The sequence below is a fragment of the Semicossyphus pulcher genome, unplaced genomic scaffold (genome assembly GCF_022749685.1).
Source record: "Semicossyphus pulcher isolate SPU_LCO1_2020_fin unplaced genomic scaffold, fSemPul1.0.p SCAF_6, whole genome shotgun sequence".
Classification (NCBI taxonomy): domain Eukaryota; kingdom Metazoa; phylum Chordata; class Actinopteri; order Labriformes; family Labridae; genus Semicossyphus; species Semicossyphus pulcher.
In genome coordinates, this window is record NW_027211737.1 from 22,422,942 (window position 1) to 22,439,439 (window position 16,498).

General features: G+C 39.6%; 1 protein-coding gene across 1 annotated transcript; it reads left to right on the forward strand.

Moving 5' to 3' along the window:
- The first annotated feature begins 1,312 nt into the window (after positions 1–1,312).
- Positions 1,313–9,095, forward strand: got1l1 (glutamic-oxaloacetic transaminase 1 like 1). The gene is made up of 8 exons (XM_069682714.1): positions 1,313–1,469; positions 2,350–2,552; positions 2,834–2,957; positions 5,778–5,995; positions 6,110–6,260; positions 6,722–6,887; positions 7,496–7,638; positions 8,144–9,095. The coding sequence occupies exons 1-8, from the start codon at positions 1,313–1,315 to the stop codon at positions 8,281–8,283; spliced, it is 1,302 nt and encodes a 433-aa protein (XP_069538815.1). The 3' UTR covers positions 8,284–9,095.
- Positions 9,096–16,498: the final 7,403 nt, after the last annotated feature.

A 16,498-nucleotide genomic window follows, 5' to 3' on the forward strand; every position in this document is an offset into this window, starting at 1 on the left:
TTTTGCTGTTACCTTTGTACCCCTTGTGCTTCCAGACTCATGTTGTTTGACTGTCTTATTCCCACGGACAGCTGGGCAAACACAGATAACCTGATATCACACAGATATTTAACTGCAGCTACAATGCATGGTGATAGGGGGGAAAAAACCTCAGTCATCGACAAAGTCAAAGGTAAATATTTTGATGTCCCTCAGAATGACACAAAAACACTTTATATCTAGGCTTGAAATTCTGTCCTGACGTTTAAAAATCATAAAAGGAAAAAGATACAGATTTCTAAGCTGACATCCTCTCTCAAAACACAAGAATACAACGCCTCCCTGAGGCCTATATAACATGAGTTGTGCAACTCATAACCTCAGTGATCTCTTTAAGTCTCCCCACCTTTTTTCTTCCCTGGAAAAACTATGAATCCAGGCTGAGTAAAGGTGTCTCTTGAAGTACTCTTTCTTAAATTACTCCTTCTCAGCTAATTGACAGACTAACAGCCTGGTTTGGCCATCTACTGCCATCTAGTGCACTTATGTGTGATTACTAGCCTCATTAAAATGAACAACACAGCCTGGCTTACAGCTTGTCTCTTCCATATAACAGTTACACAATGTCTATTAAGCTTGTGCTCTTCAATTTTCTGCCCAGAAGAAAAGCTCTGTGTCCAAGATGCCTGATGCACAAGCACCATGGTGTTATGGTATATTCTGAAGAGCCTCACACTGAGGGGAAGCGGGATTTCTCTTATCACAGGTATAGAGAATATAACTCTGTCTATTTAAGATGTAGCAGAGACACATTTAGGAGGAGGATTAAGGATTATGAATGGAAACATGATAATAGTTAAATCTCCGGGAGGTCTAATAATAATCTATTTTGAACAAAGATGTAGCCTATGGATCAGTGAAACCAATGTACTCAAGAAATCATTTTTCCAAATCATGTAAAAGTAACTCCAGGTCATGTTGATTTTACCCAAAGTGAACTTGTTGTGTAATTATTAATTTAAGGAGGCTACAGGCCATCGAAACAAATTTAATGAGCAGCAGACGGTACTCTTTGAACTGATTTGTTGTTAGTGAAGAAGGCTGGATAAAAACACATGTAGTGCTTGTATCACATCCTTTCATTTTCTGACCGGTGCTAGCTTATTTGATGATGCGACGTTGGAAGTAAACTCACCAGAACCACAAATTAGGTTGTAAACTCGTCCATCACTGTTGCCTGGTGGCAGAATCTAAATGCGTGCTGTATCATAGCAACAGGGGCTAAACAAAAGGCTCGCAGCGCGCGGGCTGATTTAGCCTAGCTTGGTTCAAGATGAGCCGAACCGGCAGCAGCCTTGATGAAAAAGGGGTCAACCAAAGTCTCCCTGTGTTTACCAATACTCACAGCGCAGCAGTGACTCCTGAAAAAAGGCTGCTATCCGCCTTCAACAAAGACACTCACGACAGGAAAGTTTTCCTGGCAGGAAGAGGTGAGTCAGCTCAACTGCGTTAATTAATTAAATAATTAATTTTCCTAATCACATTCTAACTCGGAAACAGCAGCTAGAGAGAGGGTTTTCTCGCCGATTAATTACGATGATGTCACGTTTGTGTTTTAAAGTTGTCAGAGCCTGAACTTTGATGAAAAATGTAATTTTTGTCAGCAAAACACGTACTCGAGTGGCCTTAAAGAGTAAGGTGCCTTTCTGCAGGCCTACAAAAATGTTTAGTATAGGATTTTTTAATTATATCTGCTCTCTCAGCTTTAAACCACAGCATATGACTTTAAAGATGAGGTGTATAGCTGACCTTCCATCCTATTACATTGAATTATTATATTTTATTCAGTAGCTCAATGTGAGGGTTTATAGACATTTTGTTTGAGGTATCATTCCTAGATACTTTAATGGTTCAGTGAACCAAAAAACAAACAAAAAAGGAATTACGGTAAAAAAAAAACAGATGCTGTCATATTATTGTAGTCTCATTTTTCTCTCATTGTGACCTCTCTTTTATTTTCTACAAAAGCCCGTAGCTGACATGCATCCTGTGATAACGAGTCATTTCTGCTCGTTTTCTTGAGATCCTGACTAATTTTTCCTAATATCTTGGGATAACAAAGCTTGTTTTCTCGTGATAACGGGATAATTTTTTCAGCAATCTAGAAAACAAAACAATAGGCTGGTCACTGTGATATTACAGACCACAACATGCCATTCTGCCATTGCCCACATGAATGAGGAAAGTGAAGCCTAAATCGGAGTAAATTAAATGTATGGATGCATGTCCACTAAAGGCTTCTGTAATTTTCTACTTAACTTTGATATGATATTGATTTCTTTGCATATTTATACAGGGTATGGTTTTAAGCTAAACCTTTTTTTTTCACAGAGTACTACAGCGAGGAGGGAAAGACCTTTAAACTGCGTCTGGTTGGAAAAATAAAGCAACAGTTAGGCATTGATCCCACTATCCATCCAGAGTTTCCACCATCCCTCGGTCTGACAGGATTCACCCAGCGAGTCACAGAGGTCGCTCTGGGGAAGAGCTGTCAGGCTGTATTAGAAAACCGGGTAATAGCAGCCGTACACAAACATTGTTGATTATAGCTTAGGCGTATTTTACGCCTCGGTTTGCACAACACCAGTCTGATAGAGATGAAGCAGTAGCCTGTAATCACTCGGAACTGTGATTACCCTGAGGCATTGTGCAGACAAATCTGTAAATATAGACTACTACTGATGGATTTTACTCCAGCTGAATAAATCAATAGAAAGTCAGCATAGCAATGAAGTGTCTTAGAATCAGTCAAAATGATAATTTAACTCCTGGTGTTTCCTGACTTTTGTTGCAGGTGTTAAGTGTACAAACTCCTGGATTCACTGCTGCTGTGCGTCTTGGGGCTGAACTTTTGAGACACTGGCATGATGTCAGTGCTGATTGGTGCGGGCCGGTCTACCTCTCCTCCCCTTGTGATGGTGAATATAACCCCACTTAGTCTATACAGCTTTTCAACATACAACCATAAGTGTGTTGGCTTTTATGCTAATGATCCATGGGTCAGCTGCACTATATGCAATTTATTTCCACAATATATTATAGATTAGGGAATGACTCATAGTTTACCACAAATAAATAACGTGAATAAAAAAATGGCAAACAATGGACCAGTTGTCTGTATAGCACCATAATTACTGTTATTTACACACAAGATTTATGAGTGTATAAAAATTTAACATTTTACATGAATGGATGGTACATGGGCCGTAAAGAGCCTTTGTAGACATATGAAAATAATCACTAAGAAAATCTTAGATCTTTGAAAAACAGAACTCATTTTTGCAAGTGAAGATGATTTAATGGAGATTTGAAAAAGAGGAAACCCTGAACAGAAAAGAATTGTGTGCGGATACATAAAAAACTACCACAAAGATGTAAGGCCTGCAAAATATGTGAAATTCAGATGTGAAATTGAGATTAAGATGTGATCTACATACCGGTAATGTGGAATCCATGCCATGGAGAAAACAGTCCAAAACTATAAAAGCACTTTTCAGTCTGTCTTTATTTGTATAGCACTTTTCATATGAGTAAATGTAACACAAAGTGCAATTCAATTAAAGGTCATACTAACAAGGTACAAAAACAATTGGGCCCATAAACAAATAAATCTCAACTAAAAAGTACAATAAATTACCAAAAAGATTGCCTGAGTCATGGATCATAGAATTTGAAACAAGTGTTTTTGTTCAGATTTTAGTGAGGGTAATAAATAGGTCCAAGAACATTATGAGCTTTTCCATCAAAAAGAATCTGTTCTGAATAAAACAGGTAGCCAGGGCAGAGACTATAAAATTGGTGAAATGTGTGCTTTCTTTCAGGTCCTCGTTATTACTCATGAAGCGGTGTTCTGCAGTATTTGTATTATTTTAAGGGAGACCAAAAATTGCAATAGAGCATTACAATAGCCAATCCTGTAGATAATAAAAGGTGCACAGTAGTGTCTCTTTATTGGCTTGATAGAGAAACGGTCGCACTCTGGCAATGCTCTTAAGATAACACTTTGGTTTTTCAATTTGGGTTTAATTCCTGTGCTCGCTGTTTCATATTGATTTTTTCTCTCTTAAAGACCTCCTCCAGTGAAAATCAAGTTTTTAACCTTGTAAACATCTCCATGTGGTGTTCTTCATGTGCTACAAGACATATCAGGGACAACATAAGCAGTCATCTCCACGGCTGGGCCTGTCTGCTTTTAAACTGCAGTGTACCAAGGACAGGCTGAACAACACATTTTCAGATTGGCAGGTTTGAGACGTCACAAACCTAAGGAGCCAATCCCGTTAACTGACAGGGTGGCGCTATGCGTGTCAGTATGTGTAACCTATGGCAACTACTTCGGTGATGGGCGAAGCCAGCTGTAACCATCATCGTAATTTTTGTAAACTCACTACCGACTAATAACGTTGCTACTAACTGCTACTAATTACTAAACTTCAGGCTAGCTAAGTTTCAACAATTTGCCACTAGACAATGGCAGAGACGTGTTTTGTTTTCGGTTGTAATTTTACGAAAGGAGAAACGTAGTACATAGTGGGCGGGGACTATGCAAATTTGGGAATTTTTAATGAGGGAGAAGGACGAGGTGCCTTTGAAGGATTTTGACAAGGTAATTAAACATATTTTGCAGAAAAAACATATCTTACCAGACAGCTATTGTCGCGGTTTAGGGTTTAAACAAACGGTTAAGGACCCAGATGCAGACTGAAATAAGAATTTATTTAAACAAAAAAGCAGAAGGCGAAACAAAAGGCTTACTCATATGAGGCAAACAAAGTCCAATGGTAAAAAAGGTCCAACGAAACAGGCAATAAGTAATCCAAATAAAACAGAAGGTGAAAAATCCAGGGAACACTGAGATCACTGAGAATAACAGGATGCATGGACATGGACAGACGACAATGAACTGGCACAGAAGGGTAGGAACACAGAGACTAAATACACACAGGGTAATCAGGGACAGGTGAGACTAATTAACACAGGTGAACACAATGAGGGCAGGGCACACAATCTTAAAGGCGGGAAACAGAAGAAAGGAAGGAAGTAAAACAAGACATGACATACAAGGGGCAAGAACTACAAAATAAAACAGGAAACACTAGAAACCAAATGCAGGACTACAAAGTAAACAGGAAATTCTCTACATGAAATGCAACTAAACCCAGACGGGAACGCTATATTCTGAATACAAAACTAAACATCAAGAGACAGAGTGACAAAGGAAAACAGGAAATAATATCTAAACACCAAAATACAAATCAACAACATAACTAAACTAGAATGACTCATGACAGCTATCAAGACAAATTTTTTGTTTCTGCTCGTTTTGTACTTGTATTCTATCCCCTGTATACTAAATCTGTTTTGCATATTTTTGTTAATAGAAAAACAAAAATAAAAAATAATTCAATTATTAATTAATTAATTCAAATAAAATAATACAATAAAAAGTAGAGGACCTTAAATTGAACCCTGAGGAACTCCACAATTAATTTTGTAGCTTTAAAATGATTTTTTAACAACTCTAATCATAGCAAATAGTATAAGATTCTAGTGATGTAAGGTCCTATGTATTCAAATTTTTAAAAAGTTGTACTGAATATATATTGCATGTAAAAAAAATACTTACTCACAGTCGAGACTCCATATTGTAATTACATACTAGGGTCAAAATCAGCATTGATCTTAAATAGTTTAAACTGCTTTAGGTATCTAATGTTTTGTCGTAATCCTCCTTACAGACTCGTTGGCTGATATCTTCCTGGCAGCAGGGATCCAAGATATCCGTCAATATTATTACTGGGATGATAAGCAGCGAGACATTTGCTTGGAGAAGCTTCTGGAGGATCTGGGGAGGGCTCCTGAGCAAAGTGTTGTTGTTCTGTCAGCATCTGCCCACTACCCAACCGGAGCAGATCTCTCTCAGGGTCAATGGGCTGCAATTACACAGCTCATCATGGTAACTGACATGTATATTTATGCTCTTTAACAGAGGCTCAAATTATTTTATCAGACAAGGAGCTCTTCACTAATACTCTGCTCATCATTTGCTGTCTTGACGCTGTTTTAACAGAGACGTCGGCTTATCCCTTTCCTCTTGCTGCCTGCTCAGGGGCTCTGCTATGGTGATTTGGAGCGGGATACTTGGCCTGTGCAGTACTGTGCATCACAGGGGATAGAGCTACTTTGTGCCCAGTCGTTCTCCCACTGCTTTGGACTATATGGTGAGAAAGTGATGAGAAGAAAAGGGACTCCAAATGTCAAAATGAGCCCATACATCAAAATAAAACTAGTCAATTTGGATTGCATTGTCTCTTCAATTGCGCAGTCAGTTCCACAGTTAAAAGAGAGGAGAAACTATGTATTCATGTTTCACCCATTGATACTCAAAATTCATGCTCATTGTACCTTTGGAGTCACTGTCACGCTTTCTGTTGCCTCCCAATTTCACTTTCTCCTGAGTTTTGTATGAGAATCAGGTAACTCATTGTGAGGCAGCTCAGCTTGTACCCTGCTCCTTTATTCATCTGGCCAGAACTAAGTGTTGTATTTTATTTTGTAAGTCAAAAGTGTCCATCTTCAACTCCATTTTAAAACCAGAATTGTTATAAAAAGCTGACATAACATTACCACTGCTGGAACACAGTGCTTCTTTACACTGGACCTAACTTCTTCCCTTCACCAGATGAGGCTGTTGGACACCTACTGTGCATCTTACAGCAGAACTCCCTCCTGTTATCAGTTCAGTCTCAAGCTGACAAAATAGTCAGATCACTGTGGGCCCAGCCACCTGATGCAGGAGCCCGTGTTGTCGCGACAGTGCTCAGTAACCCAGCCCATCTTGTTGAATGGTGAGTCACACTCTTGCTTGAAGCATAATCTGCTAGATGAAGAATGTGGCTTGGGCGGCCGCATTGCTGCTGTATCAGTAGATGTCCACAATGATAGACCGGCATGCAATGTGTGAGGAAGATAAACTGGCAGTGTCCTAAGGATGGAGGTCTTCATTTTCAAAATGTATCTTCTGATTACTTGACACTACATGTTTTACAGATGTTTCATTTTATATAACTGTTAGTTCCAACTACGTGTTCTGATTGGGCAAGAGGCATTCCATGAATACTGATACAGAGTATAACAGCACGGGGACTTTTGATACACTATAGACAATGTGTATCACTCCGCCTGAGGTGTTCTGAATACTAATATTTTGTCTTATTAATCAAGCTAGTTCATATAAATCACACATTCAACTAGATCGACTGTTGACAGACTTATTTTACTGGTTACATGGTGTTGTACTGAACAACAGCATGGCTTAGCTTAATCGGCCTGCAGCCTCGTGCCTATGACCGATCACACCCATGCTGCTATTCAGTACGACAGCACTCCCTCTCGTGTGATATCTTAAATATACCTTAGTAGTGATTGCCCAAATGTTGCCCACTGTGTTTCCCAGGCAGGGAGAAGTAAAGCACCTTGTGGAGAGATGTATGCTGATCAGAGACCTCTTGAGACAAAGGCTGAGGATTTTGGGAACTCCAGGCTGCTGGGACCACCTGACTCAGCAAAGTGGACTCTACTGTTGCACAGGCTTGAATGGTGAGTAGCAGACAGCACAGTTTCTGCCATGTTGGAATTCTATAGAGATATTTTTCAAACAAACCAGACCAGCTAATGATTCACAGCACAAAGCTAGTCAAAACACTCTGTGCTACTCCGTATAATCAACTGACAGATAATTGGCAGTTGTAGTATGTTGTTATAGATAAACATGCTGGCTTAGTTTTAATATGATATTTAATTATTGCCCTTTTTCATAGTTATGATAAATGTTTGTCTAATTATACCATTGTGATTACACGCCTCAAACTTCATCAGTATGAATTAAAGCAGCATTTATAATCTCAGTGCTTTAAAGGGACATTCAGGAAATACTTTTCTACAGAACTTTTACAGTATATTTGATTATTTAACAATTGAGATCAGTGTCATTATATAAATTATGGAAGCCAATGTAATTTTAAATTAGAGAATGAAAATTACAAAAACCATAATGCCAAAAATACTGCAGCGATTTCACAGTTTTCCTTTGTGTCTATTTTAGGTCAGCAGGTAGATTTTTTGTCAAAGAGGAGACACATATACCTGCTCCCCAGTGGCTGTCTAAACGTGAGTGCAATCAACGGTCTTAACTTGGACTACATAGCCGAGTCGATCCATCTGGCCGTGACCACTTCACTCTGACCGTGTGGCTTTTGATCAACGTCTGAAATCAAAAGGACCTTTCAGCCCGGCTGAACCCTCCATGTGTCGCTTTGAAACGTTCACTCTCAAGTTTACTGTAATTTAGTTGCAGGTCCAGCTATTACAAAGTAGATGCTGATAAAGACGCAGACAAAATGTAGAGCGAAAAAAAAAGATTACTTATTGAATTGCTGCTGACTTTTCTTGAAGGAGGTCCAATTATTATTGATTGTAAGAGAGACCAGGCTGCTCTAGTCCAGAAATAAATCTCACAAAGCTACCGTATATATTTTTTTTTGCCGTGTAAACAACCGCAAACATTTCTGCTTAAACAATTCCAATTCATTCTCATACTACAAAGTAATTTCTATTCAGATCATTTTATTTTTGAAAATACTGTTGAGGTTAAAGTTTGGGTGCTTCCCACAGAGTAACCTCTTTTCTATTTTAATGGATTATTTTGGTTCTACTCTCACATGGTGCTAATAAGGTTTAGAGTAACCTTTGCTCTCTGTGAGAATCATTTGAAAATGTTGTGAATGCATTTTACTGTCAACTGGAAACAGAGTAATTAAGACTTCTATCATGCATCTATGTGTGGGAGTAATGGAGCAAAAAAACCCATTATTTTCTCATTTTGTAAATAAAAAAACCATGCAGCTTTTATCTGACTAACTTTATTTGGCCCTCTTTCATTTGTGAGACGTAACACTATTTTCACTGTATTCTCTTTAGTTCTGAGAAGCAGGTTGCGACAAGGCAGTTAATGGAGGCGGTGAGCTCGCTCTTTTCATTTTAGTGGCCTCGGGAGAACAGCAAGGATAATCTACATCACAGCCTGAGTGTAAGCCTTTGGGTGCTGTCTGGAGCCCTTTGATTTGCATCTAAGAATGCTTATATGTACACACTCAGTTTTTTACACATATCCTAATATTCTATGTGCAGTTATCCTACATGATCCAATAAAGATAATTAAATGAATATAAATATAACCATGGAAACAGAAGTAACTGTAAAAAATGTGAGGTCACTGTGATGATCTCACGTCCTTCCCATTCTTGTGAACACACTGGCTGCTTCCTGAGTCTCTTATTTGATATCTCCTCGCTCCTCGCTCGAACCGGAAGTAGTTCCGGAGCCGCCATATTGAGGATCGTCTCAAAGCTCTTATCGCTGCTCGGAGGAGCGAGGATCGAGGAGCGATAAGCGAGGATACACGAGAGCAGCCTCCACAGAAGTCTTTTACTGGCCGACACGCCCCCTTATTAGATGTCAGTTAGTGATTGGATGCTGCAGCAGATCGGACTGATGTGAAACTTCACAACATCACCAGAGTTTCATATCGCAGAGAGGAAGAAGCGGACCATAAAACAGACTTTACAGGGCGCCTTGAAACCGACTATAAACAATGTCAGTAAAATGAGTTGGTATTTGACAACCTGTGATCGTTTAGAACAAAATATTGATCATAACTTGTCGTAAAATATATAAAATCCTGTGAATAACTGCAGATTTGGTTTGTTTTCTGAGTCAACATCTGAGTAAAAATAAGTGAATTATCTAAAAATCAAAAGTAGCAAAATAAATTTTTACGGATGAATGACTGAATTCAGAGGGAGCAGGAGAGTCTCTCTGTCAGCAGGTAACACTTTTTACGTGTGAGAGTGATCATCAGTGAGGTCGGGTTTGATCAGCGTGACGTGATTTCTATTTATCCTGAAACTGTAAGCCTAATAAATCATTTTCATAGTTCATGAACAGACAGTATTTGGGATTATTAAATAATTAATTCAGATCAGATTATCAGTAATCAAAAATGTAACTTATGAACAAATAATATAAAGACATAGTGCTGGTAAGAAATGTCCGTATGGCTCTGCAGAAGGAACACAGACTGCAGCCTGTTCTTCATGTGCAGGTGTTTGTTAAACAGGTAACAGGTTACAGAGAGAAAACACTGTCACTGTGTTTTATTAGTATTAATACAGTGCACATGTGTGCAGACACAAACAGCTGATCCAGCGGTGATCAGCTGACGCAATCATCACAAACGGACGTTGCAGCACGTGGCGCTTCATCTGAAAGGATGTCTCATGTCTCTTGAAAAACATTCCCTCGTTTCCTCCCTCCTCTCCTGGTTTCCTTGCGTCTCTCCATGCATCTCTGGTGGGAGGGACTAAGACGCAAGTGAAAGACGCAAGTGACGGAAGCATGGATGCAATTTAAGAGACATAAGAAGCAGCCGATATCTCAGGAATGCCTTGAAGGAATTTCTTAAAATTTGGCACAAATGTCTACTTGGACTCAAGGATGAACTGAGTAGATTTTGGTAGTCAAAGGTCAAAGGTCAAGGTCACTGTGATGTCACAAAACACAATAGTGGCCATAACTCAATAATACATAAGCTTATTATGACAAAATGTCACACAGATTTGTAAAAGGTTTAAAATGATGAAGTGATGACATTTTATACCCCAAATATGAAAGGTCAACTTCACCGTGACAGCGTAATACTTCATCACTTCAATCCAATTCTAATTGATTTGGACCCCGAGTTAAGGTATGAATCCACCCTTTTCACTTCCTCTCACTGGATGACAACCAGGACAGGGGGGGCTCCTGTTCCTCTGGTAATCCACAACAAGCTCTTTGATCTTGCTAATATTGAACTTGATGATAATTGCATCATGTGTCAAAGCTCTTTATCAGTACTCTCTCCTCCTCTGGAAACATAGTCTCTAAGTGAGGGCAGCATATTTCTCACTGGAAACTATTCACTGGAATCACACATGTCGCTATAGTATTAACTTCCATTTTGCCAAAACATACACTTAATACCTTTTGTTTAATTACTCTAGAGTCTACACAACAGAAATGTAATTTCAACTTGACTAGTTGGCGGAGGCATACAACTGCAAGGCGGTAATTCAAGTTTGAAAGATGCTTTTGGCTACATGATGTCCTAGCACAGATGAAGGTACTGCAATTGGATAAATTGTCACGGTTTCGGTTAAACCAAAAAGGTGAGGACCCAGAAGCAGACTTAGATATACGGATTTAATTAAATAAAAGGCAAAAATGCACAAACAAAATCTAAACTCAAACTCAGACAAAAAGGAAAATCAAAAGACACAGCAAAAAACTTACAAACAAAACCAGGAACAGGTAATCCAAGGGAACGAGGAGCTACCAGGAAATCAGGGGAGGCACGAAGAACATCCAGAGAAGACACGAGGAACAAAATCACACCATGAAGGTCAAAGACATAGACTCCACAGGATAGAGGACAATGAACTGGCCACGAGACAGGGGAGCACAAAGACTAAATAAACTTAGGAGGTGAGTCTAATCAGACACAGGTGAGACAATCAAAGGGCAGGTGAAAACAATCAGGGCAGGGCACACAATCAAACAAGCAGGAAACACAAAGGCAGGAAGTGGACCAACACAAGAGACAAGGTGACAAAGTAAAACAGGAAATGATCTAACCAATGACACACAAATGAAATACTTAACAAGACTAAATTGTGACCCGAACATGGAATACACTAAACACAAAACTAAACAATGAGAACTCATGGCAGGGAGACAAAGTGATAAGGTAAAACAAGAAATAATAACCCTGAAATACAAGTCAAAAACATAGCTAAACAAGACATAAATAGTCTTTACTAAATTAAGCTTCAGAGGCTTGCTGCCAACAAAAAAAATGACTGTCCAATTGACAAATTCTCTTCAAAAATGATGATTTTTCCAGCACATTTTGTTAAAATTCACTGTCTCGCATTGATGTTAAAGTTTATACGCTTCAATTTCAGCCCAAGATGACCTTTCTGTTTTCAAAATGACCCTTGCTGTGACCAAAATGCTTCATTGTATTTCAAATCAGAAAGAACAGAAATGTCAGTTACCAACCTTCCAAATGAGCGAAAGCATGTCTCCTGTATCCAGCAACATTTTCAGCTGTACTGCTGCTACTGCTATATAATATAAAACACTGAATACTATAGTAGGGAAAAAATGCTTTCATTAAATTAGACATTTTTTGTTGTTGTTTATGCACAGATAGCTTTCCCTTTCCCTTTCCCACTAAGCAAGAGCAAAAGCCGGGTGTTAGCGGGTTTTTCTCGACCAGTGGGAAAATGGCTTTAGTAGCTGGAAGCCACAGTATATGACTTTAACCTAGACTCTGAGGATATCACTGCCGGATATCAGTACAAATCATTTCTGAGGAAGCTCAGCAACACACAGCTGTGTTTGAAGGATATTTTTTAAAAATGGGGTCTTATTTCCAAAAAAACAAAATGCCCATTTGATTTTGCTTTTTACCAATCATACCAACAATATGACGCTGAAGCTGCCTTTATTTTTGGACCAAACTACATGTAAATAACACTCAAGTTTTAGAAAGTAGAATAAAAATTAGAGTTATTAAACTTGAATGTTTGATACGAGCAGACAGACGCCTCATGCTCTCTGTCTCTATCAAGGTTGAAGGATTGTGATGCTGAGAGCTTGCATTCATGAAACCAGCAGTGTGTATTTACCTCAGAGTCACATGATCCAGTTAAATGGATTGCATCAAAATGAAAGACTACTGATGCAGTGTGAGAGATGACACCACCAGATAGAGTCCAGTGCATGACCAGCTATCTGCAGGCTGTGACTTATTCAATTACAGAGCAAACCTGCAGCATGACAGTGACTCCTTTACTGTTCGGCCTTGGGAGGAGTGCTCTCTGAACACTTTCTCTGAAAGGCTTCAGTCGGTGGAGGATTTTAATGCTACGGTGTCGCTGTGATGAGCAGCTTCTCAGTGAAGTGTCTGTGAGCAACAGGACAGTCTACCACTTTCAGTTTGTCACCATCATACCTCTCACTTCTGTATTTTAGTCCTTACTTTCTCGCTCGTCCTTGACTCGGCCATCTTTTTTATTCAAGTTTAAACAAACTTGAGAGAAAACTGTTGAGGACCAATCTGCATCAACCTTCTCGAAGTCTAGGACAGCAGATCTGAATGAAACAAGTCAATTTGAAAAATGTTTTCGCTACCTTGAAGTCTTTAGAATCAGAAACATCTTTATTGGCCAAATATGCAAACACATACAAGGAGTTTGACTCCGATTGACATTACTCTCAATTTACAGACACAAACAGACTGACGCTGAACAACACAATATACACCGGTGCAGACGGTGCATTTAACAGTAGAATTAATGATACAAGTTACTGGTACAGTGGATGTTTGTGTCACAGGGTTATGTTATTGCACATGAATGGTTTCTGAAACTGAAAAGAGTGACAGCCAGTAGGAAAAAGGAACATTTTAGGATTCTTTTTATTGATATAGCCCCAAAGGGTGTCTGGGCTCAGCCTTACAGACAGGGTAAAGAGCTCATACATCCGGAGGGAGCTCGGAGTACAGACGCTACTCCCGGCCCCGGATAAGCGGAAGATAATGGATGTATGGACACTTACGTATAAAAAGCAGGTCTAAAGCGTACGTTTTCTTATATTATTTAGATACCCACATTACTCCATAAGCAAACACTTGTCAACAGTGGCTGGAAAAACCTTTTAACCGGAAGAAACCTCGAGCAGAACCAGACTCATTGTGAACAGCCATCTGCCGTAAAGAGGGAGCACAAACACTCACAGGAAAAGGTACAAAGTTAGTAACATGCATTAATGACACATGAATACACACAGATAGAGAGAAGGACACAGCTGCTGGTGGTCACGTACAGAGAACAGTAAATGCTCTGATCAAATGTTCCATCTTTGTCTTGTACTGTTAATCCTACTTTAATGAATGTATTGGGTTAAAACACATGTATTGTTTGCTGGCTTAGCTATGGAGAAATTAGGACTGTGCTGTCAATGTCATGCAATACTAAACCCTTAAGCGTGCCCTGAAATCAGGAAACACTATAAAGCCAGGCAGACGGAGAGACTTGCAGCATTGCTAAAGCACAGGAATTGTCTGTTCCCTGATATCAACAAAGGATCTTTTGCCGTGTGCTGCACAACAAACACGTTATGACATAAGGCTTACTCACAGGGCAAAGGATCAAACTGCTTCAGATTCTACCTCAGCTGAAGTGTCTGTTGTTGACTAAACAAGAAAAGACACTTGTTCTTCTACATTATAGCTCACACCAAAAGTTCAGGGGGAGCAAGACGAATCTGTTCAATGAAGTGTATGTTTAGTTCCCTTGTGGCTCTTTGTCTTTACTAATAGATGTTTGCCTTTGCTTTAGGAGAAAGACTGACTGTACTTGCACTGATTCACTGTAAGTTTCTAAAAGAAGTCCTTGGTTAACTAATAAGCCTCCCATGCTGCTTCTTTAAATGAATTAACTAAGAAACTAATTTGGATCTGACTTCAAGTTATACAACAGTTATCTGACTGCGATTTTTCATTTGAGCACTGCCTTTATGGTGTTTTGTGTTTAACTTTGTCAACAACCTGGATAGTTTCTGACTCAGCTCAGCCCAAACAGATCCTGCTGACCGGGGACTGAGCTGCCATCAGCTGCATGCAGGAAGAGCAGAGGTCCAAGTTAACCTCTAACGATCACAACCGAGCGTTTGTAGCTTCAAATGAACGAGGCGAAGCCTCAGACACACTGAGTACAACTTCTGCTGCGAGCATCTTGTCAGGATCTCCCTCACCAGACTTCATCATCGGGCTTCACAGCGGGTTGTTGATCCAGAATCAATCCACTAATGCTGGCATACAGCCACGACTGTTTGCTCTCTGCTCTGGCTTGTTTAAGGGAAACTGGGAGTCAGTTTGCACAAATGAAACGCAATGGATCCAACATCCAGGCATCACATCACCTCACCTCCTTATCAGCCTGCACCTCTGTCCTCTCTACAAATATTTGTGAGCAGTGAAGGATGACAGTTCAAACATTAGCGACACTGTGGCAGTGACCTCTGCTGCATTAGTGAGAAGCACTGTGACCTTTGTGCATTAAGAGCTGCTGAAAATAGTAACTCTGGATAATGGGAATTTTATGGTTCCTCTGTATTTTGCAGTGTGAAAAACTCGCACGTCAAGCAAGTCAGGTACTGGGTGATACATTAAAACAATCCACACAGGGAGGGATATATTAATGAGCCAATACTGAGGATAACAAAGCAGAAATTAAGCATGTAGAAATAGATTTTCTTGGTGTTACTGTTCTGTAGGAGTAGGCTAGGCTATAGCACAGAATTTGTCGTTGAGGCTAAGAAGGTTTAACTGTTTTCAATCGACACACGCGCGTCTTGAGCTCTTTCCCTCTTCACAGCTGTCAGTCAAGTTCGAAGCAGATATAAAGGCGAGCCAGACTGCACCTGTTGATTGCCTGGCAACACAATAAGACGGCTTAAACTCGACTGTCGCACACGCAATTACTGCAATTCAATACTGCCATTTGACAAAAACACAGCATTGAGTCCTGCTCGGAGAGGCAACATGCGTAAATTTGTGTGAGCGGCGCGCATCTCTCCAGAGGCGCACGAGGCTCCGCGAGGCTGGATCGCTTCTGCGCGCGTATTCAGAGTCTGGAAACTGAATCTTCATCCACACACGGTAGGTAGGCTATACGACTTTTCTTCGATTAAAGATGTGAAATGTATGGATGAAATGTTTTTGGATGTAAAATACGCGGAATTCCTGCAGCTCATATTTGATTTGAAAAGAGGCAAATTCAAATTACGCAAAGCAATATACATATTCTGCATCGCAGCAAACAATTTAAATGATTTTCTTTCGAAAGACTTTACAATGACTTGGTTATGCTCAAGTTTAGATTATTCTAGTTTGTACTGGATGTGTCCTTGGTGTGGTCTTTTATGGCTGCACGTTTTCCTCCAATTGCATCGCAGTGTTTCAGGGCTGCAACAGATTAGATGTTGTAACTAATTCTTCATTCCTTACATGAATGGGTGTATAAACTTGTTAGAATGTCTCTATCATATTTCAGCACGTACTGTTCTTGACGGAGGAGACACAGCATGAACCCAATAAATAAAACAAATGTCATCTGTGAGGCAGAGCAGATAAATTGGAAGCCAGAAATCAACTCGTTCATTCGTATGTCTTTGATTTATATGGATCTAATAGTCTAATACTTTTTTCAACGTTGACTAAAATATCAGAAAAACTGAATTCACGATCCACAGTGTCTGATATATGTGAGACCAAAGATACGACACTTGTATC